The sequence below is a fragment of the Somniosus microcephalus genome, chromosome 7 (genome assembly GCF_052327205.1).
Source record: "Somniosus microcephalus isolate GS21.2 chromosome 7, FLI_Smic_1.0, whole genome shotgun sequence".
Classification (NCBI taxonomy): domain Eukaryota; kingdom Metazoa; phylum Chordata; class Chondrichthyes; order Squaliformes; family Somniosidae; genus Somniosus; species Somniosus microcephalus.
This window is the reverse complement of record NC_140993.1, coordinates 76139321-76164117: the sequence shown is the minus strand read 5'-3', so window position 1 is coordinate 76164117 and position 24797 is coordinate 76139321. Positions and strand designations below refer to the sequence as shown.

The 24797-nt window shown below is 46.3% G+C and overlaps 1 protein-coding gene across 3 annotated transcripts in view; it reads right to left on the bottom strand.

Annotated features, from left to right (window-relative positions):
* The window catches only part of cfap418 (cilia and flagella associated protein 418), a 46174-nt gene extending 42425 nt beyond the window's left edge, over window positions 1-3749 (bottom strand). The window contains exon 1 of one of the 3 annotated variants that reach the window (XM_085992612.1): window positions 3540-3749. In XM_085992612.1, coding sequence (XP_085848738.1) covers window positions 3540-3670 — 131 coding nt within the window. In that variant the 5' untranslated portion in view covers window positions 3671-3749. The remainder of the gene's footprint in view (window positions 1-3539) is intronic. The other 2 variants (XM_085992614.1, XM_085992613.1) reach the window with 2 other exon arrangements.
* Between the last annotated feature and the right edge of the window lie 21048 nt (window positions 3750-24797).

Here is a 24797-nt window from a genome sequence, read left to right as displayed (position 1 = left end):
GCATTTTTAGCTTCCTGCTCTGGGACTTGGGACTACAACTTGCAGTCTCTTGATTAGAAACTGATTGGCACAACTATGGATTTCCCTTCTCTGTTAATTCTGACTCCAGAGGGGTAGTATCTCTGACACCTTCCCATTCAGTGATTTGCCAGCAGGCCTCTCAACCAAACTGACTAGCCCCTCTCCCATAAGCTCATTCTTCACAGACACCTCATGCTGTTCCCACATTAACAGAATTATCATCACTACAATGGATAGGAATACTAAAAATAAAAACAGAAAATGCTGGAAACACTCAGCAGGTCAGGCAGCATCTGTGAAGAGAGAAACAGAGTTAATATTTCAGGTCAATGACCTTTCATCAGAACTGGAAGATGTTACAGATGGACAGCTCTTAAGCAAGTACAGAGCCAGTGAAAAGGGGGCAGGAAAAGAACAAAAGGTCTATGATAGGTTGGCATGTAGGAGTGATTAAATGACAAGTGACGATGGTGCAAGGCAAACGGAGGCGATAACAAGACGTGCATAGAAACATAAGATGGGTCCAGAGGGGGTGTAACTGGTTTAAAAGACTGCATTTATATAGTACCTTTCATGACCTTAGGACATCCCAAAGCACTTTACAGCCAATGAAGTACTTTTTGAAATGTAATCACTGTTGTAATGTAGGAAACATAAGGTTATTGTAGAATAGCTGAGAGGGAAGAATGGAAAATCTAGCAGAGGAAAATGCTCCCGTGGCCCAGGAATGTGCAAGAAAGGCTAGTAGACACCAAGGCTGCAAACCACCCTGTCGGCTGTGTACCAATAGGGGATCTGCATCCCAAGTATCAGCTCCATCCATGTCCATTCTCAGTGGCTATGGTGCAGCCATCCTCCATTATAAGCACCTTGGTATAAATACTTGTTTACCATCTATGATGAGAATATGAATTGTTTAACATCCCCGGTTATCTTGGATAATGGGTCTAGAATAAGTTAATAGATCCTTATGGTATCAGTTTGAAATAGACTGTTACAACATTAACATACACATTCAATGCCTGCAAGCATTATTTTTAAACCTGTGCAAAATTACTTTGTTTTAAAACCCTTAAACACCTTTTTTTTTTAATTCATGGGATCTGGGTGTCGCTGGCAAGGCCAGCATTTATTGCCCATCCCTAATTGCCCTCGAGAAGGTGATGGTGAGCTGCCTTCTTGAACCGCTGCAGTCCGATGGTGAAGGTACTCCCACAGTGCTGTTAGGGAGGGAGTTCCAGGATTTTGACCCAGTGACGATGAAGGAATGGCAATATATTTCCAAGTCAGGATGGTGTGTGACTTGGAGGGGAACTTGGAGGTGGTTCCCATGCACCTGCTGCCCATGTCATTCTATGTGATAGAGGTCACAGGTTTGGGAGGTGCTGCCGAAGAAGTCTTGGCGAGTTGCTGCAGTGCATCTTGTAAATGGTACACACTGCAGCCACGGTACACCAGTGGTGGAGGGAGTGAATGTTTAAGGTGGTGGATGGGGTGCCAATCAAGCGGGCTGCTTTGTCCTGGATGGTGTCAAGCTTCTTGAGTGTTGTTAGAGCTGCACTCATCCAGGCAAGTGGAGAATATTCCATCACACTCCTTACTTGTGCCTTGTCGATGGTGGAAAGGCTTTGGGGAGTCAGGAGATGAGACACTCGCCGCAGAAATACCTAGCCTCTGACCTGTTCTTGTTGCCAGAGTATTGTGACCCCCCAGGATGTTGATGGTGGTGGATTCGGCAGTGGTAATGCCGTTGAATGTCAAGGGGTGGTGGTTAGACTCTCGCTTGTTGGAGATAGTCATTGCCTGGCACTTGTGTGGCACGAATGTTACCTGCCACTTATCAGCCCAAGCCTGAATGCCATCCAGGTCTTATTGCATGTGGGCATGGACTGCTTCATTATGAGCAGTTGCGAATAGCACTGAACACTGTGCAGTCATCAGCAAACATCCCAATTTCTGACCTTATGTTGGAGGGAACGTCATTGATGAAGCAGCTGAAGATGGTTGGGCCTAGGACACTGCCCTGAGGAACTCCTGCAGTGATGTCCTGGAGCTGTGATGATTGACCTCCAACCACCACAACCATCTTCCTTTGTGCTAGGTATGACTCCAGCCAGTGGAGAGTTTAACCCCTGATTTCCATTAACTTCAGTTTTACTAGGGCTCCTTGATGCCACACTCGGTCAAATGCTGCCTTGAGGTCAAGGGCAGTCACTCTCACCTCTGGAATTCATTGCTTTGTCCATGTTTGGACCAAGGCTGTAATGAGGTCTGGAGCCGAGTGGTGAAGAAAAAGATCAAAAATCCTGAAACATAACATCGAAAGATTTGGAAAAGAATTTCTAGAATATCAATGGGCAAGTCAAAGATTTTCTGTAGTTCACTATATCCTCCAGCAACCCTGGTTCAGCATTGATAACTAACTCTGCATTGTTTGGTTACTCTCCCATAAAAAAATGAAAATATATGTAAGAATGCCATTCTGTCATAGGCATAATGTATTTTTCCTAACCTGTGTATGCTGTTGTCATTAGCTAACAGGTGCATGGTGAAGAAATGTAGTTTGCCTATGCAAGGACAACTTTTACAATTGGCCCTCACCAGCATTTTAGTTTTGAGAACCACCCAAACATACCCAATCCATTGCAGCTTCAACTTATGTACACATTTGTACAATACATGGAGCAAATTAACTTAATACAATAACAGAAAAATTGTGATTTCACAGCATCCATGCAGGCACATATATTGCACATATGCAGTTGTTGTCTAATGTGGCTAGCAGTATAAATGAGGCAAATATTACAGCAAACAAACCAGGCTTCTATTTTTATGCAGTATAATTTTTTTCCTATCCTTACTTGGCATCCACACAGTGCGTGATTAGTGGATATCAGCAGTAGGAACCCGTCCTGATCCTGGATTGCTGAGGCCAACTGAACCACCCTACTACTGTCCTAGCTAAATTAACACAGATCCCAGAGCTAACGCAGACTTTCCTGGTCTACACTGTTCATTGGATAAATCCACTGAGGAGCCCATAACTGGGTATTAAACTGTAGAGCAAAAACTCACACAGCAGATGTGAGAGTGACACAGTACTGAAAATATGGTATCATAATGTGTGTGTTTTATCCTTGGGGAGTGAATGACATACCCTTTATAAAATTATACCTTGTATAAAGTTCCCTACATTACAATAGTGACTACACGTCAAAAAAGTACTTCATCGGCTGTAAAACGCTTTGGGACGTCCTAAGGTCGTGAAAGTCGCTATATAAATGCAAGCTCTTCATTTCTTCTTTCAACCAGGGAGTCCAGAAATAATTGCTTATAATCAAAAATGCCAACTGCCAGGCTGTGGTTGTGGTTGTGGTTGTTCCTTGTATGAGCGCAGCCCAGCCCCGCATTCACACCCTGCCCAATCAGTGCAGTGGTAAAGTGCCGCTGGTCAGACTCCGTATAATGTCCCCGGCCAGGCCGCTGCAGCTCAGAGAAACAAGTTACTGGGATTTAACCTGATTTTCACCTCCTTGTCCGAGCCCCCAACCCCGGCCGCTCCCTCCTCTCCCTCGCGGCTCGTCGCCGACCTGTCTCGGCAGAACCGCAGCTCCACTTCGTCTAGAAGTTGATCCAAATCGTCCGCCATTGCAGCTACGCCGCCGGTTGCCTGGCGCCGGCGGGAGCGCGCGCAGTGACGCACAAACCAACTGGGGGCGCGCGCGCAGTGACGCACAAACCAACTGGGGGCGCGCGCGCAGTGACGCACAAACCAACTGGGGGCGCGCGCGCAGTGACGCACAAACCAACAGGGGGCGCGCGCAGGAGACTCGAGCAAAGGACGAGCAGGCAGAGCGAGAGTTAGGGACGGGAGGGACGTCAAGAGATAAGCGCTCCTAAACACAGCATGCATGGAGGATTGCGCACCCGCATTTGGAGCAAATGCCCGAAAATAAACTCAATGCAAAGTGAAAAGAACGCTAAAATTTGAAATAAGCAATGTTCAAAATGCAGAACATGTAGATCAGCGTGTAAAAGTTAGCATAACTTTTGGGATCGAATCATCCATCGGAACTGAAATTATTTACTTCATTATTGCTTAAAATTATTTTATGTAAATTTGAAATGCACTGTTTATCCAGTACAGAGGATCCACCATTATCCATACTCCAATTATTACATACTGCCAACCTAGAAAGATAGTAAAAGTTGACACATACCCAAAAGGGCCCTAATTATAACATTTTTAAAAAATCAAGCTTTCCTACATTATAACAGAGCTAAATACACTTCTAAAGTACTTCATTAGCTGTAAAACACTTTGGAATGTCCTGAGATCATGAAAGGTACTATATATATGCAAGTTCTTTTTCACTATTCTGATTTCTCCTTCCATGGCTTGGTTGCATTTGTGAAGTACTTTGGGACATTTTTTATGGGAAAGATGCTATTAAATTGCAAATTGTTCTTATGACATGAAAACAGGTAGTTTAACAGGCATTATAACTTAAGTTGAAGGTATATCCGACATTCATTTCTTCATGTTGCGCTCCAGAGACTTGAGCACAAAAATCGAGGCTGACTCTCCAGTGCAGTGCTGATGGAATGCTGCACTGTTGGAGTTGCCATCTTTCGGATGAGACGTTAAACCTGCTCTCTCAGGTGGACGTAAAAGATCCCATAGCACTGTTTTGAAGAAGAGCAGGGGAGTTATCCCCGGTGTCCTGACCAATATTTATCCCTCAATCAACATAACAAAAACAGGTTATCTGGCCATTAACACATTGCTGTCTGTGGGATCTTGCTGTACGCAAATTGGCTGCCGTGTTTCCTACATTAGAACAATGACTACACTTCAAAAAAGTACTTAATTGGCTGTAAAGTGCTATGGGACGTACTGGGATCATGAAAGGCCCTATACAAATGCAAGTCCTTTTCTTTTACTTGTATTGTAGGGAAAACATAAGAAATCAAAGATGGACCAGAAATAAAGGTTCTAAATTGGGGGAAGGCTGATTTTAATATGGTAAGGCAGGATCTGGCCAAAGTGGACTGGGATCAGCTACTTGCAGGAAAATTCACATCAGAGCAGTGTGAGTCTTTCAGAAAGGAAATAGAGAGATTACAATGCCAACATGTTCCCATAAAGGTTAAGGGTGGGGCCAACAAACCCAGGGAACCCTGGATGTCAAGGGATATACAAGAATGGATTAGGAAAAAAAGGGAGGCTTTTGGCAGATACAAAGGACTAAAAACAGTGGAAGCCCTAGAGGAGTATAGAAAGTGCAAGGGGATACTTAAAAAAGAAATTAGGAGAGCAAAGAGGGGGCATAAAAAGACACAGGCAGGCAAAATAAAGGAAAATCCAAAGGTTGTTTATAAGTATATTAAGGGCAAGAGGATAACCAGGGAAAGAGTAGGGCCCATTAGGGACCAAAGTGGCAATCTGTGTGTAGAGCCGGAAGATGTAGGTGTGGTTTTAAATGAATATTTTGCATCTGTGTTCACTATGGAGAAGGTCGATGTAGGCATAGAAATCAGGCAGGGGGATTGTGATATACTTGAACAAATTAGTATTGAGAGGGAGGAGGTACTAGCGGTTTTAGCGGGCTTAACAGTGGATAAATTCCCCAGGCCCAGATGAGATGTATCCCAGGCTGCTGTGTGAGGCAAGGGGGGAGATTGCAGGGGCTCTGACACAAATTTTCAGAACCTCTCTGGCCACAGGGGAGGTGCCAGAGGACTGGAGAACAGCTAACGTAGTACCATTATTCAAGAAAGGTAGTGGGGATAAAGCAGGGAATTATAGGCTAGTGAGCCTAACATCAGTGGTAGGGAAATTATTGGAAAAAATTCTGAGGGACAGAATTAGTCTTCACTTGGAGAGGCAAGGATTAATCAAAGATAGTCAGCATGGCTTTGTCAGGGGGAGATCATGTCTAACCAATTTGATTGAATTTTGAGGGGGTGACTAGGTGTGTGGATGAGGGTAGTGCAGTTGATGTAGTCTACATGGACTTCAGTAAGTTTTTTGACAAAGTCCCACATGGGAGACTGGTCAAGAAGGTAAGAGCCCATGGGATCCAGGGCAATTTGGCACATTGGGTCCAAAATTGGCTTAGTGGCAGGAGGCAGAGGGTGATGGTCAAATATTGTTTTTGTGACTGGAAGCCTGTGTCCAGTGGTGTACCGCAGGGATCGGTGCTGGGTCCTTTGCTGTTTGTAGTGTACATTAATGATTTAGGGGACAGAACGGTGTGACTACGAGTGAGGCAGGTACAGGGATCCAGGAGGTAGTGTTGGAGGAGCCGCAGCCCTTGCTCTTGTCCAACAGGTTCGAGGTTCTTACTCCCTGTGGGGACGGGAGCAGGGGCTGCAGGGAGGATGAGCAACCTGGCCACAGCACCGTGGAGAGGGGGGCCATTCAAGAGGGGGGAGTAAATAGAAATGTTGTAGTGGTAGGGGATAGTATTATTAGGGGGATAGATAGAGTTCTCTGCAGCCAAGAGCGAGAGTCCCGTAGGCTGTGTTGCCTACCCGGTGCCAGGGTTAAGGACATCTCCTCTGGGCTGGATAGAAACTTGGAGTGGGAGGGGGAGGATCCAGTTGTCGTGGTCCATGTTGGTACCAACAACATAGATAGGACAAGGAAGGAGGTTCTGCTGAGGGAGTTTGAGCAGCTAGGGGCCAAATTAAAAAGCAGAACCACAAGGGTAATAATCTCTGGATTATTACCTGAGCCACGAGCGAATTTGGCTAGGACAAATAAAACAAGAGAGTTAAATGCGTGGCTCAAAGACTGGTGTGGGAGAAATGGGTTTTGCTTCCTGGGACACTGGCACCAGTACTGGGGCAGGAGGGAGCTGTTCCGTTGGGACGGGCTTCACTTGGCCAGTGCTGGGACTAGAGTCCTGGCGGATCATATAACTAGGGCTGTAGAGAGGGCTTTAAACTAACTAGTGGGGGGGAGCTTCCTAGAGAACAAATAATAAAAATGACAACAGAGAAGGTCATAGACTTAGGTAGCAGTGGGGAAATTAAAAACCAGAGTGTGTCAGGAAGGGGCAGAAGGTATGGAGTAAAAGGTAAAGTAATAAAAAGGGCAAAAGCAGGAACTAAGTGTCACAAAACACATTTGAAAGTTCTCTATCTGAATGCACGTAGCATTCGTAACAAAATAGACGAGTTAAAGGCACAAATAGCTACATATGGGTATGATCTTGTGGCCATTACGGAAACATGGCTGCAGGGTGACAATGCCTGGGAATTAAACATACCAGGTTATTTAACAATCAGGAAGGACAGGCAGGAAGGAAGGGGAGGTGGGGTGGCTATGTTAATAAAGGAAGGAATCACTATAATACAGAGAAATGATATTGGGTTAAAAGATCAGGATAATGAATCAGTTTGGGTGGAGATAAGGAATAATAAGGGGAAAAAAACACTAGTGGGCGTAGTCTATAGGCCTCCGAACAGTCGCAACTCGGTTGGACGGAGTATCAATCAGGAAATAGTTGAGGCTTGTAATAAGGGAACATCTATAATTATGGGGGATTTTAACTATCATATTAATTGGACAAATCAAATTGGGCAGGGCTGCCTTGAGGATGAGTTCATCGAGTGTATTAGGGATGGGTTTCTTGAGCAGTATGTAACTGAACCGACCAGGGGGCAAGCAACCTTAGATCTGGTCCTGTGTAACGAGACAGGATTAATTAAAAATGTCCGAGTAAAGGATCCCCTTGGAATGAGTGACCATAACATGGTTGAATTCCATATTCAATTAGAGGGTGAGGAGGTTGTATCTCAAACAAGCGTGCTAAGCTTGAAGAAAGGAGACTGTGAAGGTATGAGAGCGGAATTGAGTAAAGTGGATTGGGAAAATAGATTAAAGGGTAAGGCGATACATGATCAGTGGTGCACATTTAAGGAGTTATTTTACAACTTCCAAAAAAAGTATATTCCACTGAGAAGAAAAGGGTGTAAAAGAAAAGACAGCCATCCGTGGCTAAGTAAAGAAATTAAGGATAGTATTCGACTAAAAACAAGGGCATATAAGGTAGCCAAATCTAGTGGGAGGATAGAGGATTGGGAAAACTTTAAAAGACAGCAAAAAATAACAAAAAGATTGATTAAGATGGGGAAGATAGATTATGAAAGTAAATTAGCAAAAAATATAAAGACAGATAGTAAGAGTTTTTATAGTTATATAAAAAGAAAAAGGGTGGCTAAAGTAAATGTTGGTCCCTTAGAGGATGAGACCGGGAAATTAATGGTGGGAAATATGGAGATGGCAAAAACACTGAATGAATATTTTGTATCAGTCTTTACAGTAGAGGACACCAAGAATATCCCAACACTGGACAAGCAGGGGGCTGTAGGGCGGGAGGAGATAAACACGATCAAAATCACTAAGGAAGTGGTACTCGGTAAAATAATGGGACTCAAGGCGGATAAATCACCTGGACCTGATGGCTTACATCCTAGGGTCTTGAGGGAAGTGGCGGTAGGGATTGTGGATGCATTGGTAATAATCTTCCAAAACTCCCTGGACTCATCAAAGGCCCCGGCAGACTGGAAAACTGCTAATGTAACACCCTTATTTAAAAAGGGCAGTAGACAGAAGGCTGGAAACTATAGGCCGGTTAGCCTAACATCTGTGGTAGGTAAAATTTTGGAGTCCATTATTAAGGAGACAGTAACAGGACATTTGGATAATCATAATTTAATAAGACAAAGTCAGCATGGTTTTATGAAGGGGAAGTCATGTTTGACAAATTTGCTGGAGTTCTTTGAGGAAGTAACATATAGGGTGGATAAAGGTGAAGCAGTGGACGTAGTGTATTTAGACTTCCAAAAGGCATTTGACAAGGTGCCACACAAAAGATTATTGCTTAAGATAAAAAATCACGGGATTGGGGGTAATATTCTGGCATGGATAGAGGATTGGCTATCTAACAGAAGGCAGAGAGTTGGGATAAATGGTTCATTCTCAGACTGGCAATCAGTAACCAGTGGTGTTCCGCAGGGGTCAGTGCTGAGTCCCCAACTCTTTACAATCTATATTAACGATTTGGAGGAGGGGACCGAGTGTAACACATCAAAGTTTGCAGATGATACTAAGATGGGAGGGAAAGTAGTGAGTGAGGAGGACATAAAAAACCTGCAAGGGGACATAGACAGGCTAAGTAAGTGGGCAGAGATTTGGCAGATGGAATACAATACTGGAAAGTGTGAGGTTATGCACTTTGGCAGGAAAAATCATAGAGCAAGTTATTATCTTAATGGCAAGAAACTGGAAAGTACTGAAGTACAAAGGGATCTGGGGGTCCTGGTGCACGAAACTCAAAAGGTTAGTATGCAGGTGCAGCAAGTGATTAAGAAGGCCAATGGAATGTTGGCTTTCATTGCTAGGGGGATAGAATATAAAAATAGGGAGGTATTGCTTCAGTTGTACAAGGTATTGGTGAGACCGCACCTGGAATACTGCATACAGTTTTGGTGTCCATACTTAAGAAAGGACATACTTGCTCTCGAGTCAGTACAGAGAAGGTTCACTCGGTTGATCCCGGGGATGAGGGGATGGACATATGAGGAGAGGTTGAGTAGATTGGGACTCTACTCATTGGAGTTCAGAAGAATGAGAGGCGATCTTATTGAAACATATAAGATTATGAAGGGGTTGGATCGGGTGGATGCAGGGAGGATGTTCCAGATGATGGGTGAAACTAGAACTAGGGGGCATAGTCTTAGAATAAGGGGCTGCTCTTTCAAAACTGAGATGAGGAGGAACTACTTCACTCAGAGGGTGGTAGGTCCATGGAATATGCTGCCCCAAAAAGCTGTCGAAGCTGCATCATTACATAAATTTAAAACAGAAATAGACAGTTTCCTAGAAGAAAAGGGAATTAAGGGTTACGGGGAGCGGGCAGGAATTTGGACATGAGTCTAGGTTCGGATCGGTCATGGCCCTGTGGGTAGCGGAGCGGGCCCAGGGGCCGTGTAGCCTGATCCTGCTCCTGTTTCGTGTGTCTAATTTTGTTAGATTCAGGAGATAGTCCTGTCATAGTGGATTGGCGGTTAGGATCAGATCAGCCATGATCTTATTGAATGGCGGAGCAGGCTCAAGGGGCCAATTGGCCTACTCCTGCTCCTATTTCTTATGTTCTTATGTTCTTATATGAATGTAGGAGGTATGATCAGTAAGTTCGCAGCTGACATGAAAATTGGTGGAGTGGTAAATAGCGAGGAGGGAAGCCTTAGGCTACAGGGTGATATAGACGTGATGGTTAGATGGGCAGAACAGTGGCAAATGGAATTTAACCCTGACAAGCGTGAGGTGATGCATTTTGGGAGGACTAACAAGGCAAGGGAATACACAATGAATGGTAGGACCCTAGGAAGGACAGAGGATCAGTGGGACCTTGGTGTGCATGTACATAGATCCCTGAAGGCTGCAGGACAGGTAGATAAGGTGGTTAAAAAGGCATATGGGATACTTGCCTTCATTAGCCAAAGCATAGAATATAAGAGCAGGGAGGTTATTATGGAGCTGTACAAAACGTTAGTTAGCTGGAATACTGTGTGCAGTTCTGTTCGCCACACTATAGGAGAGATGTGATTGGAGAGGGTGCAGAGGAGATTCACCAGGATGTTACCTGGGCTGGAGCGCTTCAGCTATGAAGAGAGACTGGACAGGCTAGGGTTGTTTTCCTTAGAGCAGAGAAGGCTGAGGGGGGACCTGATTGAGGTGTACAAAATTATGAGGGGCATAGATAGGGTAGATAGAAAGGAACTTTTTGTTGTGTCCGTCAGTAATAAGACACAGACTGCAGGAGAACGGTACAACAGGTGTTTAATCAACGTGGCTGACTCTGTAACTGAGCTGTACAGATTACTACTCAGTGCTATACACAGGTGTGGTCACTGCCGGTATTACAGTATACATGAGCTGTAAAAAGTAGTTCCCCTCTTAAAGGTATATACATTACAATTCCTCCCCTTTTAGATTAACAGTACCATAACACTCATTTAACAGTTAAATATCAAACTAATTACAATTAACACTTTTAACATACAACGTTAGCTGAAAATAGTCCATTTATATATTCAGTCTTTGGGGAGGCTTCCTGATCCTTTCTGGATAGCGCCTTTCCCGAGTATCTCACTCTTGGTGCGGAGGCGATTCTGGCACCCTGTCGTCGGTTGGGTCATCAGCTTCCGATGCTACTGTTTCTGGGGTAGATGTGACCTGTACGTTGGGTTCCTCACCAGGTACGTATGGGCAAGGCATGGGGTTGACTTGTTCCTGTGACTCTAGGATCTGGTCAGCATGGCGTCTCATGATGTTCTCCCCAACGTCCACTGTGTACATTAGTGGGCCCTGCTGTGTGCATATCGTTCCTGGCTGCCATTTTTCTGTTCGGTAGTCGCGGGCCAGGACTGGTTGCCCTACATTGAAGCTCCTTGTTGGCTTCTCATGGATGTGCTGGAATTGCTTACTCTCAACATCTCTTCGTACGTTTGGTCTGAGCAAATCCAGGCGAGATCTTAACCTTCGGTTAAAGAACATCATGGCCGGGGCCTGGTTGGTGACTGCATGTGTCGCATTCTGGTAGGGGAACAGGAAATTGTCCACCTTATGCTGCAGCGGAATGTTATCATTGTACATAGCCTTTATTGCCTTCTTAAAGGTTTGTACAAACCTCTCAGCCAATCCATTTGTGGCTGGATGATACGGGGTGGATGTGTAATGCCTTACCCCATTCTTTTTCATAAACCTCCAGAACTCTTCGGACACAAACTGTGGTCCGTTATCGGAGCAAATCTGTTCTGGCAAGCCGTTCCTGGCAAAAATGGTCCGTAGGACTGCAATAGTTTTCTCCGTGGTGGTGGAGGACATTTTGATGACCTCAGGCCATTTCGAGTGCGCATCCACGGCTATTAAAAACATTGAGTCCATGAATGGACCAGCAAAATCAATATGCACCTGTTGCCATGGAGATGAGGGCCACTCCCATGGGTGTAGAGGGGCATGTGGTGTGCATTTTGGACTTTCTGGCAGCCTGAGCAGTTCTTGGTCAGGTCCTCGATTTGTTTATCAATTCCCGGCCACCACACATAAGCCCTGGCAAGGCTTTTCATTTTTACCCCTCCCAGATTACCCTCATGAAGCACATTGAGCACTCTATCCCTTAACTTGGGTGGAATTACCACTCGGGATCCACACATCAAGGTCCCCCGGCACACTGGCAGCTGTTCTCTTCTTGTTGAGAATGCTGGCAACAGTGAGTCGCCGTGTGCTGGCCATCCCTTTACCGTCAAATCATATACCCGAGACAGTGTCGGGTCATTTCGGGTCTCCTTTTTTATACGAGCGTTAGTTACCTGTAGGTATTCAACTATAGTTGAATGAAATATTTCGACAGGATCCACTGCTGGTGCTTCCTCCGCAGTAGGCAGTGGCAGGCGTGATAGCCCATCAGCATTTCCATGCTGCTTCGTGCCCTTATATTCAATCTCATAGTGGTGCGCCCCTAGAAAGAGTGACCATCTTTGTAGTCGTTGTGCAGTCATCACCGGAACGCCCTTCTTCGGATTAAAAATGGAGACAAGAGGCTGGTGGTCAGTCAGCAAGGTGAATTTCTGCCCGTGCAGATAGTGATTGAACTTTTTCACTCCCCACACTAGGCTGAGGGCCTGCCTGTCAATCTGGGCGTAGTTACGCTCGGCTGAGGTTAGTGATCGTGATGCAAAGGCTATTGGCCTCTCTGAGCCGTCCGAGAATTTGTGCGACAGCACCGCTCCAATGCCGTAGGGTGACGCATCACACGCCAACCAAATTGGTAGTGCTGGGTTGAAATGGGCCAATACCTCTTTCAATGTGATTAGTGTTTTGCTCTTCTGGAAAGCTCGTTTACATTCGTCACTCCACTTCCATGGCACTCCAGTTTGCAGTAGGGTGTTCAGTGGGTGTAGTATTGTAGACAAATTTGGCAAGAACTTATGGTAGTAGTTTACCAGCCCGAGGAACGACCTCAGTTGTGACACGTTTTCCGGTGCTGGAGCCTTGACTACTGCCTCAATCTTTTCAGGGGACTTATGTAACCCCTCTTTATCGATAACGTGGCCACAATACGAGATCTGTTTTTTAAAAAACTCGCATTTGAGGCGGTTAGCTCGGAGCCCATATTCCTTCAATCTAGTGAGCACCTGCTCCAGGTTGGCGAGGTGGTCACTGTCATTTTCGCCCGTGACCAGGATGTTGTCCAAATAACACTGGGTCCCTGGGATCCCTTGCAGGACTTGTTCCATTGCCCTTTGCCAAATAGCCAGAGCTGATGCAAACCCGAATACCAGCCGGTTGTATTGGTAGAGACCTTTATGGGTGTTGATTGTGAGGTATTTTTTTTGATGCTTCTTCTACCTCCATTTGCAGATACGCCTGGGCCAGATCAATCTTAGTGAAGCGTTTCCCTCCAGATAGCGAGGCGAAAATATCTTCAATCCGCGGAAGTGGATATTGTACGGTGTGAAGGACTGGGTTCACTGTTACCTTAAAGTCCCCACGGATGCGAACCTTCCTTGGTTCCCCAGGCGTGCTGCTCAACGACTTTTTCATCACAGGGACGATGGGTGTAGCCCACTCGCTCCAGTCTACCTTGGACAGTAATCCTGAACGTTCCAAACTCTCCAGCTCTGCTTCGACGGCTGGGCGGATCGCATAAGGTACTGGTCTGGCCTTAAAAAATTTTGGGCTTGTGTTTTCTTCGATTTTAATTGTTGCTGTCATGCCTTTTAGTGTTCCGAGTCCTTGCTGGAACACTTCTTGCGCGTCGGTTAGGATCTTTGACAGTCGCCCAGGTGTGACGTCGTCATCTTTTTTGGCAGCCACAGTCAGTGCTTGTATGGAATGCCAATCCAGCTGTATTTTCCGGATCCATTCACGTCCCAGTAATGGTGGTCCTCCATCTTGCAATACATACAGGTCTAGTTTTGGTGTTTCCTTACCGTTATATATAACGGTCACCCTTATTTTTCCTTTGGGGTAGGCTTTATGCCCCGTGTACATCTTCAAAATAATTTTTGTGTTTCTCAAGGGTATGTGTGAGAATAGCCGCTCATAGTCCCGTCGGTTTATGACTGCTAGGGCTGATCCTGTGTCCAATTCCATTTTTACCTGGACTTCTGCTATCTTGAGAGTGACCCAAATGGTTTGGTGATCCTCCGTTTTGATCACATTATGTAGTTTCAGACAACTCAGCCATCTGCTTTCGGAGTTGGTATCACTCTTTTGTTCATCTGAACTATTCTCCGTCACCTTATGTACCTTCTTGTACTTTTCTTTTGGAGATTTCTTATTGCTGGTTTTCTTTCCCGACCTGCAGGCTCTTGCTATGTGTCCTACTGTTCCACACTGTCTGCACACTTTGTCTTTGAACCAGCAATCATTGTGGTCGTGTGTTGTTCTGCCGCAGCGATAGCACTTCGTTGCTCTGTATGACATTTCGTTTGTGCCATATTCTTGCGGTCTCTGTTGTATCTCTGCAGCGCCCTGTGCTGCTGCTTCATATGATACCGCAATGCTGAAAGCCTTGTCCAGCGTAAGGTTCTTTTCAGATAAAAGCCGTTTCTGGGTTCCTTCACTTTGAAGCCCACACACAACCTTGTCCCTTAAGGTATCTGCCAGTCCCGTTCCAAACTGGCAGTGTTTCGATAGTTTGCGCAGTTCTGTTAAATATTCAGCATTGCTTTCATCCTTATGCTGGTTCCGTTTGTGAAACTTGAATCTTTCTGCTATCAGCAGCGGTGTGGGGTTTAAATGTTCCTGTAGTATCGTCACTATGTCTCCAAAACTCTTTTCCACTGGCTTCGCTGTGGTTACTAGATTTTGTAATAAGCCATACGTCTTTGCACCCATTAGATTTAACAATACCGGTGCTTTCTTGTCATCTGACACCTCATTTGCCTTGCAGTATACCTCTATTCGTTCGACATATGTAGTCCAATCTTCGACTTAATTGTCAAATGCGGTGATACTGCCACTCTTCTGCATTTTGGGTGTGGTTTAAAATGGCATCTCCAGTGCTTTCCTTCCTCCCTCGCTGCTGCCAACGCCGCTCTCGGCGGTCCTCGTGGCAATGGCGGCGCCCTGTAGGTTTCGTGCGCTTCTCCTGCGCTGCTGCCAACGCCGCTCTCGGCGGTCCTCGTGGCAATGGCGGTGCCCTGTAGGTTTCGCGCGCTTCTCCTGCACTGCTGCCAACGTCGCTCTCGGTGGTCCTCGTGGCAATGGTGGCGCCTCGCGGGTTTCTGCGCGTCTCTCTCCCTCTCCTTGACACTGCTCGGCCCCTGAACACCGGTTGCGCCCTGTGCGCTCTGCCCTCTCTCTCTCTCTCTCGTCGACGCTGCTCGGCCCTTTGCTATGCCGCTCGGTCGGGCTCTAGCCCGCTGCTGTCCGGGAAGGGTCTGCGCACTACCTGTTGCCAGCCCGTTTCGCTGGACCACCACGACTGGAAAGCCAAGCCTGGCTTTCAACAGCCTCCCCCGCAATTCTCGAGTCTCTGCTGGATGACTGGGCGGTTGCCCGTGGTCGACGCCCGTGTCTCCGGCCTTGACCTCCAATCTACTGGCCTCCAGGAATGAATCCCTGGGAGGTGATGCAGAGTTGCAGGTAGGATCGAATTTGCCTCGTCGCCAATGTTGTGTCCGTCAGTAGTAAGACACAGACTGCAGGAGAACGGTACAACAGGTGTTTACTCAACATGGCTCACTCTGGAACTGAACTGTACAGATTACTACTCAGTGCTATATACAGGTGTGGTCACTGCCGGTACTACAGCATACATGAGCTGTAAAAAGTAGTTCCCCCCTTAAAAGTATATACTTTACAATTTTCACCTTAGTAGAGGGGTCAATAACCAGGGGGCATAGTTTCAAGGTACGGGGCAGGAGGTTTAGAGGGGATTTGAGGAAAAACTTTTTCACCCAGAGGGTGGGTGGAATCTGGAACTCACTGCCTGAAAGGGTGGTAGAGGCAGGAACCCTCACAACATTCAAGAAGCATTTAGATGAGCACTTGAAATGCCATAGCATGCAAGGCTATGGACCAAGTGCTGGAAAATGGGATTAGAATATAAAAGGCTTGATGGTCGGCGCGGACTCGATGGGCCGAAGGGCCTCTTTCTGTGCTGTATAACTCTGTGACTCTATGACCAATCCTGAAGGGGAAAATACATGGTGCATTTTGAGGTAGGGCCTGGGGGCCACGGACAGGAGAATGTAGATCTAGGCCACAAGACTAGCAATAACATAAGTTAAGCTGCCCAGACATGATGTGTGAAACTTCAGTTTGTCATTATTTAAGGATGGGAAAGTCAAAAGAGTAACCAGCTAATAAACAAGCCTAATTTTTGTTTTATAATTTATATTTTCTCATAATAGGTCTTTGAGTTTCTGTTAAGATGATTGATACCTAAAAGGGGAATCCTTGCAATAAAATGAGTCATCTTGATTGGTTGGACATTTCAATACATGGGAGAAGAGGTCTTCCTTTGTGAAATGAAGTGTGCGATCTTGCCAGCCCTGAGGAGGTGGTTATGGAGGCGGGACTGCCGGGAAAATAGCAGAATTTGGGGGCGGGTGCCCAACCCGCACCCAACCTGCCTCCGTGCCATCCTGCCAGGAGGCGGGTAGCCGACCCGTGGTGGGTCCCGTCTCCTTGGAGGCGGGAAGGGGATTACAGCTACTTAACTGCCTGTTAACAGGTAGTTAACAGGCAGATAAGAGGATTATCCCCATTTTGCCCACACAAGTGTGGGCTTCCCGAAGGCTCCGAACCCCGCCAGGGTCACCAAGGCGAGTAGTGGGTCTGTGGGGGTCGGAGGGGTGCAAAAGTGCGCTGTGAAGGCAAGTGATGGGTGCAAGTATGGAGAGGTGAGTATGTGAGGTAAGTGGAAATTGTTAGAAAAAGTTTACTTACCTTTGTTTCTTCCTGCAAGCTTCAAGAGTTGGGTATGCGAAGAGTCTCGCACCTCCGCGGCAGAGATGACAGATGGCCGTTGCATTCTCCAATGCAACAACCATCTAATTTCTGCAAAGGAAAGAGGTTTGATGAGGTCTTGAATTCAAGAACTCATCAAACCACAGAGATTGTCAGTGTTTGACAGCGTCACAGAGCTGTCAAACGATGACAATTTTGACAGATGAAATGTTATACGCTGATGTTTTCTGTAACCGGCTTTCCCTTAATTGGCCTGCTAAGCCCGCTGGGCGGGCTTTAAAAGGTCAATGAAGGGAAAATAGCATGGGTTGGCCAGAAGTTGATGGAGGTGGGACTGAAACCCGACAATTGGGAGTCTTGCCTCCAAAAGCTCCCCATTGACAAAATCCAGCCCGAAGTGTATAAAAGACTGGGATTTTGACAACCAAACTGGGAAGTTGAAAGTAGAAGGAAAATCTAGAGAAATCTAGGAAGAGTTCATTATATTTAAAAGCCAAGTCTTCTAAACTGTGAAAGTGTTAAGAGTAAGAGTACAAAACTAGTTAGACATGGGCAAGTATCACCTGTATGTAACAGACCAAATCTCTGAGAACAGAGGGTCAGGAGCTAGTATGGTTATGTATGTACATGCATAGTAAGGTACAAATTGAGATCTACTAGGAAAAGAAGCAGAAGAAAGAAATACTCTGGCTACAGATGGAGATTGATTTTGCAGGCATCCCCAGAGGCAAGCACGAGTGTCCAGAGGGAACTAACTCTACTATAGCTGACCCAGAAGGAGAAGGTTGTATGAATTCAAATCTACTAGCCTATCACAACTCTCCTAAAGTAGACTTTAAGCTTACCTGCACAGCCTTGTTATTCAAAGCTGTTAACCCTATCAGCTGTGTAAACAACTAACCTTCCTGATTTATGTAATTTTGTATGGGTCTAACTCAGCTGTATTAAGCAGAGCTGAGCTGAGGCTGAGTTGTTGTAATACATTTAAACAATGCTTTTATATTATATTTGTTCTCGTGATATTGGCGTCACTGGCAAACCTGGCATTTATTGCCCATCCCTAGTTTCCCTTGAGAAGGTGGTGCTGGGCCTTTTCTTGAACTATTGCAGGCCATGTGTTGAAGTTATTCTCACAATGCTGTTAGAGAATTCCAGGATCTTGACCCAGCAAAAATGAAGTAACGGCGATATATGTCCAAGTCAGGATGGTGTGTGACTTGTACGTCACAATGGTGACTTACAAGTCACACACTTGTGATGGTGTTATCATACACCTGCTGTCCTGTCCTTCTGGGTGGTGGAGGTTTGGGTAATACTGCCGAAAAAGCCTTGGTGGCTTGCTGCAGTACATCCTGTACATATTGCGCATTGCAGACGACTTACACTGATAGTGGAGAGAGTGGAAGTATAAGCTGGTGGATAAGGTTCTGATCAAGTGGGTTGCTTTGTCCTGGATGGTGTGGAGCTTCTCCTGTGTTGTTAAAGCAACTCCAATCAAGCAAGTGGAGAGTATTCCATCGCACTCCTGACTTATGCCTTGTAGATGGTGGGGAAGGTTCAGGGAGTCTGGATGTCAGCCACACGCCACGGAATACCCAGCCTCTGACCTGCTGAAGTAGCCACGGTATTTATGTGGCTGGTCCAGTTTCACTTAATGGTAACTCCTAGGAAGTTGATGATGGGGGATTTGATTATGGTATTGCCATTGAATGTCAAGAGGCGGTGGTTGTTGGAGATGGTCATTGCCTGGCACTTGTTTCCTGCAAATTTTACTTGCCACTTATCAGCACAATCCTAAAGTGGGTGCATGAACAGAGAGACCTGTGGGTATGTGTGCAAAAATCATTGAAGATGGCAGGGCAGGTTGAGAAAGTGGTTAAAAAAGCATACGGGATACTGGGCTTCATAAATAGAGGCATAGAGTACAAAAGCAAGGAAGTTACAATGAACCTTTATAAAACACTGGTTCGGCCTCAACTGGAGTATTGAGTCCAATACTGAGCACCGCACTTTATGAAGGATGTAAAGGCCTTAGAGAGGGTGCAGAAAAGATTAATGAGAATGGTTCGAGGGATGAGGGATTTCAGTTACGTGGATAGACTGGAGAAGCTGGGGTTGTTCTCCTTAGAGCAGAAAAGATTGAGAGGAGATTTGATAGAGGTGTTCAAAATCATGAGGGGTCTAGACAGAGTAGATAGAGAGAAACTGTTCCCATTGGTGGAATTGTTGAGAACCGGAGGACACAGATTCAAGGGGCTGTAATTTCCAATGCCTACGGGTGCGTACGAGCTGTGTACACACCCATAGGGACCTCACAAGTGCCGGTTTCAGGCATGTGAATCTTCACGACAGACCATCCGCCTGCACAAGAGGAGGGCCTGCGTGGGCAGAGAGTTCCGCTTTCTGCAGAAACTCCGCCTGCTGAAAACCTTTAAAAATCTTACACCTGGTAAAAGCCCTCAGGTAAAAGCGTAGAGTTTTCCCGAAAGGAGGCAGCTGTACGCAGGAAGCCTCCTATTGGAAATTATGGGCCAAGGTGATTGGCAAAAGAACCAAAGGTGACCTGAGGAAAAACTTTTTTACGCAGCGAGTGATTAGGATCGGGAATGCACTGCCTGAAAGGGTGGTGGAGGCAAACTCAATTGTGGCTTTCAAAGGGAATTGGATAAGTACCTGAGGGGAAAACATTTGCAGGGCTACGGGGAAAGGGCGGGGGAGTGGCACTAGCTGAAGTGCTTTTTTTTTATTCGTTCATGGGATGTGGGCATCGCTGGCAGGACCAGTATTTATTGCCCATCCCTAGTTGCCCTTGAGAAGGTGGTGGTGAGCTGCCGCCTTGAACCGCTGCAGTCCATGTGGTGGAGGTACTCCCACAGTGCTGGTAGGGAGGGAATTCCAGGATTTTTACCCAGCGACGATGAAGGATCGGCGATATACTTCCAAGTCAGGGTGGTGTGACTTGGAGGGAACTTGGAGGTGGTGTTCCCATGCGCCTGCTGCTCTTGTCCTTCTAGGAGGTAGAGGTCGCGGGTTTGGGAGGTGCTGTCGAAGAAGCCTTGGTGAATTGCTGCAGTGCATCTTGTAGATGGTACACACTGCAGCCACGGTACGCCGGTAGTGGAGGGAGTGAATGTTTAAGGTGGTGGATGGGGTGCCAATCAAGCGGCCTGCTTTGTCCTGGATGGTGTCGAGCTTCTTGAGTATTGTTGGAGCTGCACTCATCCAGGCAAGTGGAGAGTATTTCATCACACTCATACTTGTGCCTTGTAGATGGTGGAAAGGCTTTGGGGAGTCAGGAAATGAGACACTCGCCGCAGAATACCCAGCCTCTGACCTGCTCTTTTTCCCACAGTATTTATGTGGCTGGTCCAGTTAAGTTTATGGTTAATGGTAACCCCCAGGATATTGATGGTGGGGGATTTGGCGATGGTAATGCCGTTGAATTTCAAGGGGCACTGGTTAGATGCTCATTTGTTGGAGATAGTCATTGCCTGGCACTTGTGTGGCACGAATGTTACCTGCCACTTATCAGCCCAAGCCTAAATGTCGTCCAGGTCTTGCTGCATGTGGGCATGAACTGCTTCATTATCTGAGGAGTTGCGAATGGCACTGAACACTGTGCAGTCATCAGCGAACATCCCCACTTCTGACCTTATGATGGAGGGAAGGTCATTGATGAAGCAGCTGAAGATGGTTGGGCATTGGACACTGCCCTGAGGAACTCCTGCAGCGATTTCCTGGGGCTGTGATGATTGACCTCCAACTACCACAACCATCTTTCTTTGTGCTAGGTATGACTCCAGCCATTGGAGAATTTTACTCCCGATTCCCATTGAGTTCAGTTTTACTAGGGCTCTTTGATGCCACACTCGGTCAAATGCTGCCTTGATGTAAAAGGCAGTAACTCTCACGTTACCTCACCTCTGGAATTCAGCTCTTTTGTCCATGTTTGGACCAAGGCTGTAATGAGGTCTGGAGCTGAGTGGTCCTTGTTGAGTCTGTGTTTCCAAATGTAGTTATGCTGAATAACTGGACACAGACTACAGAAATAATTAAATAGGTCTTTAGTAATTGAGGGTCAGGGCTGAACTGGAATAAACTTTGCTCCACAGGGTTTATATACCGGTGTGGTCACCACCGGTACTACAATGTACAGGAGCCATCAAAAAGTAGTCCATCACCTTAAGGTATCCTCTTAAGGTGGTACAGGTTACATACACCACAATTCCTCCCCTTCCAGCTCAACAGTGTACACCCCAATTTAAACATCACATGGATAACATATATACAACTTTCACACAAAACTGTTCAAAGATTCAGTCTCTGAGGAGGCCTCCTGATCCGGGCCGGATAACGCCTTTCAGGGGTCTCTGGTTCTCATTGCTGGGGTGACTCATCCACTTGATCTCCTATGGATTGAACATCATCATGTACGTTCGAGTCTGAGGTAGATGCTACAGGCTCAATAACTTCTTCAACTGGTGTCTCTGCCATAGACATGGGGTCGACCCTTGTTCTCGATTCCACAAGTTGGTCAGCATGACGTCGTATTACGTTCTCTCCAACGTCTACCGTGTACATCAAGGGTCCTTGTCGGGCACGAATTGTTCCGGATTGCCATTTATCATTCCTATAGTCCCTGGCCAACACTGGTTGTCCTATTTCGAAACTCCGAGTGGCCTTGTTATTTACATGCTGGAATTGCTTGTTTTCGACTTCCCTATGCACATTGGGTTTTAACAAATCCAACCGGGACCGCAACCTCCTGTTATAGAACATTATGGCAGGGCTTTGATTTGTCACTGCATGCGTGGCGTTTCGATATGCCATCAGGAAATTGTCCACCTTGTATTGTAGTGGAATATGGTCTTCGCTCATGGCCCCTATCGCCTTTTTGAACGTTTGTACAAATCTCTCGGCCAACCCATTTGTAGCCGGATGATATGGGGCAGATGTATAGTGTTTCACCCCATTCTTTTTCATGAATTTCTGGAATTCTTCTGACACGAACTGTGGTCCGTTGTCTGAACATATTTGTTCCGGCAACCCATTCCTTGCAAATATGGTTCTTAGAACTGCGATCGTCTTTTCAGAGGTAGTGGTCGACATCTTAATCACTTCTGGCCATTTAGAATGTGCGTCTACTGCTATCAAAAACATGGAATCCATGAATGGACCTGCAAAGTCGATATGCACACGTTGCCATGGGGTTGAAGGCCATTCCCACGGATGCAGCGGTGCAATTGGAGGTGCGTTTTGAACTTTTTGGCACCCTGAGCAGCTTTTAGTCAGATCCTCTATTTGTTTGTCGATACCTGGCCACCACACATAAGCCCTAGCAAGGCTTTTCATCTTGCCTCCCCCCAGATGACCTTCATGCAATTCCTTCAGAACTCTCTCCCTTAATTTAGGAGGAATAATCACCCTTGTTCCATACATCAATGTTCCTTGACAGATGGACAGCTGTTCTCGTCTGGCTGAGAATGCTGGTAACAGTGGGTCGCCATGTACTGGCCATCCCTTCACTGTCAAATCGTAGGCCCGAGACAGTGTCGGGTCGTTTCGGGTCTCTCTCTCAATACCCGCATTGGTGACTGGTAAGCATTCGATGATGGTCGAGTGAAATATCTCGACAGGGTCAACTGCCGGTGCCTCTTCCGCTGTAGGTAGTGGCAGGCGCGACAGCCCATCAGCATTACCATGTTGCTTTGTACCTTTGAATTCGATATCATATTGATGTGCCCCTAGGAAAAGGGACCATCTCTGAAGCCTCCGCGCCGTCATAACCGGAACACCCTTCTTAGGGTTAAAAATGGAAACCAACAGCTGGTGATCTGTCAGCAGCGTAAACTTTTGGCCTTGCAGGTAATGGTTAAATTTCTTAACTCCCCACACGAGGCTGAGAGCCTCCCTATCTATCTGAGCATAGTTGCGCTCTGTGGAGGTCAATGATCTGGATGCGAACGCGACTGGCCTTTCCAAGCCATTTGGAAACTTATGTGAGAGCACTGCCCCGATACCATATGGAGAAGCATCACAAGCTAAGCGAATAGGCAGCGTTGGGTTAAAGTGAGCCAACACTTCCTTAGAGGTGATCAGTGCCTTGCTTTTTTGAAAAGCCCGCTTACAATCATCGCTCCACTTCCATGGTATTCCCATTTGCAAAAGAGTGTTCAGCGGGTGTAACACCGTGGATAAATTTGGAAGAAACTTGTGGTAATAGTTAACCAACCCAAGGAACGACCTCAACTGGGCTACATTTTCCGGAGCGGGAGCTTTCACAACAGCTTCGATCTTGTCAGGTGACTTATGGAGCCCCTCCTGGTCAATGACGTGGCCGCAGTACGAGATTCGCTTTTGAAAGAACTCACATTTCTGGCGATTAACTCTGAGCCCATATTCTTTCAATCTGGTGAGCACCTGCTCCAAATTCGCGAGGTGATCCTTATCATCATCTCCTGTAATCAGAATGTCGTCCAGGTAGCATTGTGTGCCTGGAATTCCCTGCAATACCTGCTCCATGGCCCTTTGCCAAATCGCTGGAGCCGATGCCACTCCAAAAACCAGTCTATTATACCGATATAAGCCCTTATGTGTGTTGATCGTGAGATACTGGCGTGACGCTTCATCAACTTCCATCTGTAGGTACGCCTGCGCCAGGTCTATCTTGGTGAAGTGTTTCCCGCCAGACAGCGAAGCGAAGATATCTTCAATCCGCGGAAGCGGATATTGCACCGTGTGAAGAACCGGATTAACAGTGATCTTGAAATCGCCACAGATGCGAACCTTCCCAGGTTCCCCCGGCTTGTTGCTCAACGAACGCTTCATGACAGGAACAATGGGTGTGGCCCATTCGCTCCAGTCCACCTTTGACAGTACTCCTGAACGTTCTAGCCCTTCCAGCTCTGCTTCCACAGCAGGTCGTATTGCATAAGGTACCGGTCTGGCTTTGAAAAATTTTGGGTTTGCATGTTCTTCAACCTTGATGTTTGCCGTAATTCCTTTCAGTGTTCCCAGTCCCTGTTGGAACACCTCCTTAGCATCGTCCAATATTTTGGACAGTCGTTTAGGTTTGACGTCGTCCTCTTTACAGGAATCTAGTCAGTGCTTGTATGGAATGCCAGTCCACATTTATTCTCCGGATCCATTCCCGTCCCAGTAGTGGCGGACCTCCATCAGGTAACACATACAAGTCCATTTCCTGACTTTCTTTACCATTGTAGACCACATTTACTTTTATCTTTCCGATGGGGTATACTATTTGCCCCGTGTATGTTTTCAATACAATCTCCGTATCCCTCAGGGGAATGTGCGAGAATAACCTTTTGTAATCTTGCTTATTCATGACCGTCAATGCCGATCCAGTGTCCAATTCCATCTTCACTTGGACTCCTGCTATCCGAAGCATGACTCAGATAGTTTGGTGGTCTGCTGTGTTACCCACATTATGTATTTTTAGACAACCCAGTTCCTTACTGCTGGAGTCTGAATCCATCTTCTGTTCAGCCGAACTGTTCTCTGTCACCTTGTGTACTTTTTTGTACTTCTCCTGCGGCAACTTTTTGCTGCTGGTCTTCTTTCCTGACCGGCATACTCCCGCTATGTGACCAAGTTTGCCACATTGCCTGCATTCTTTATCTTTGAACCAGCACTGGTTCTGGTCAGGCGTTGTCCTTCCGCAACGATAGCACTTTACTGCGCCCAATGCCATTTCATTGGTGCTGAATTCCAATGGCCTTTGCTGTATCTCTGCAGCGCCTCATGCTGCTGCCTCGTG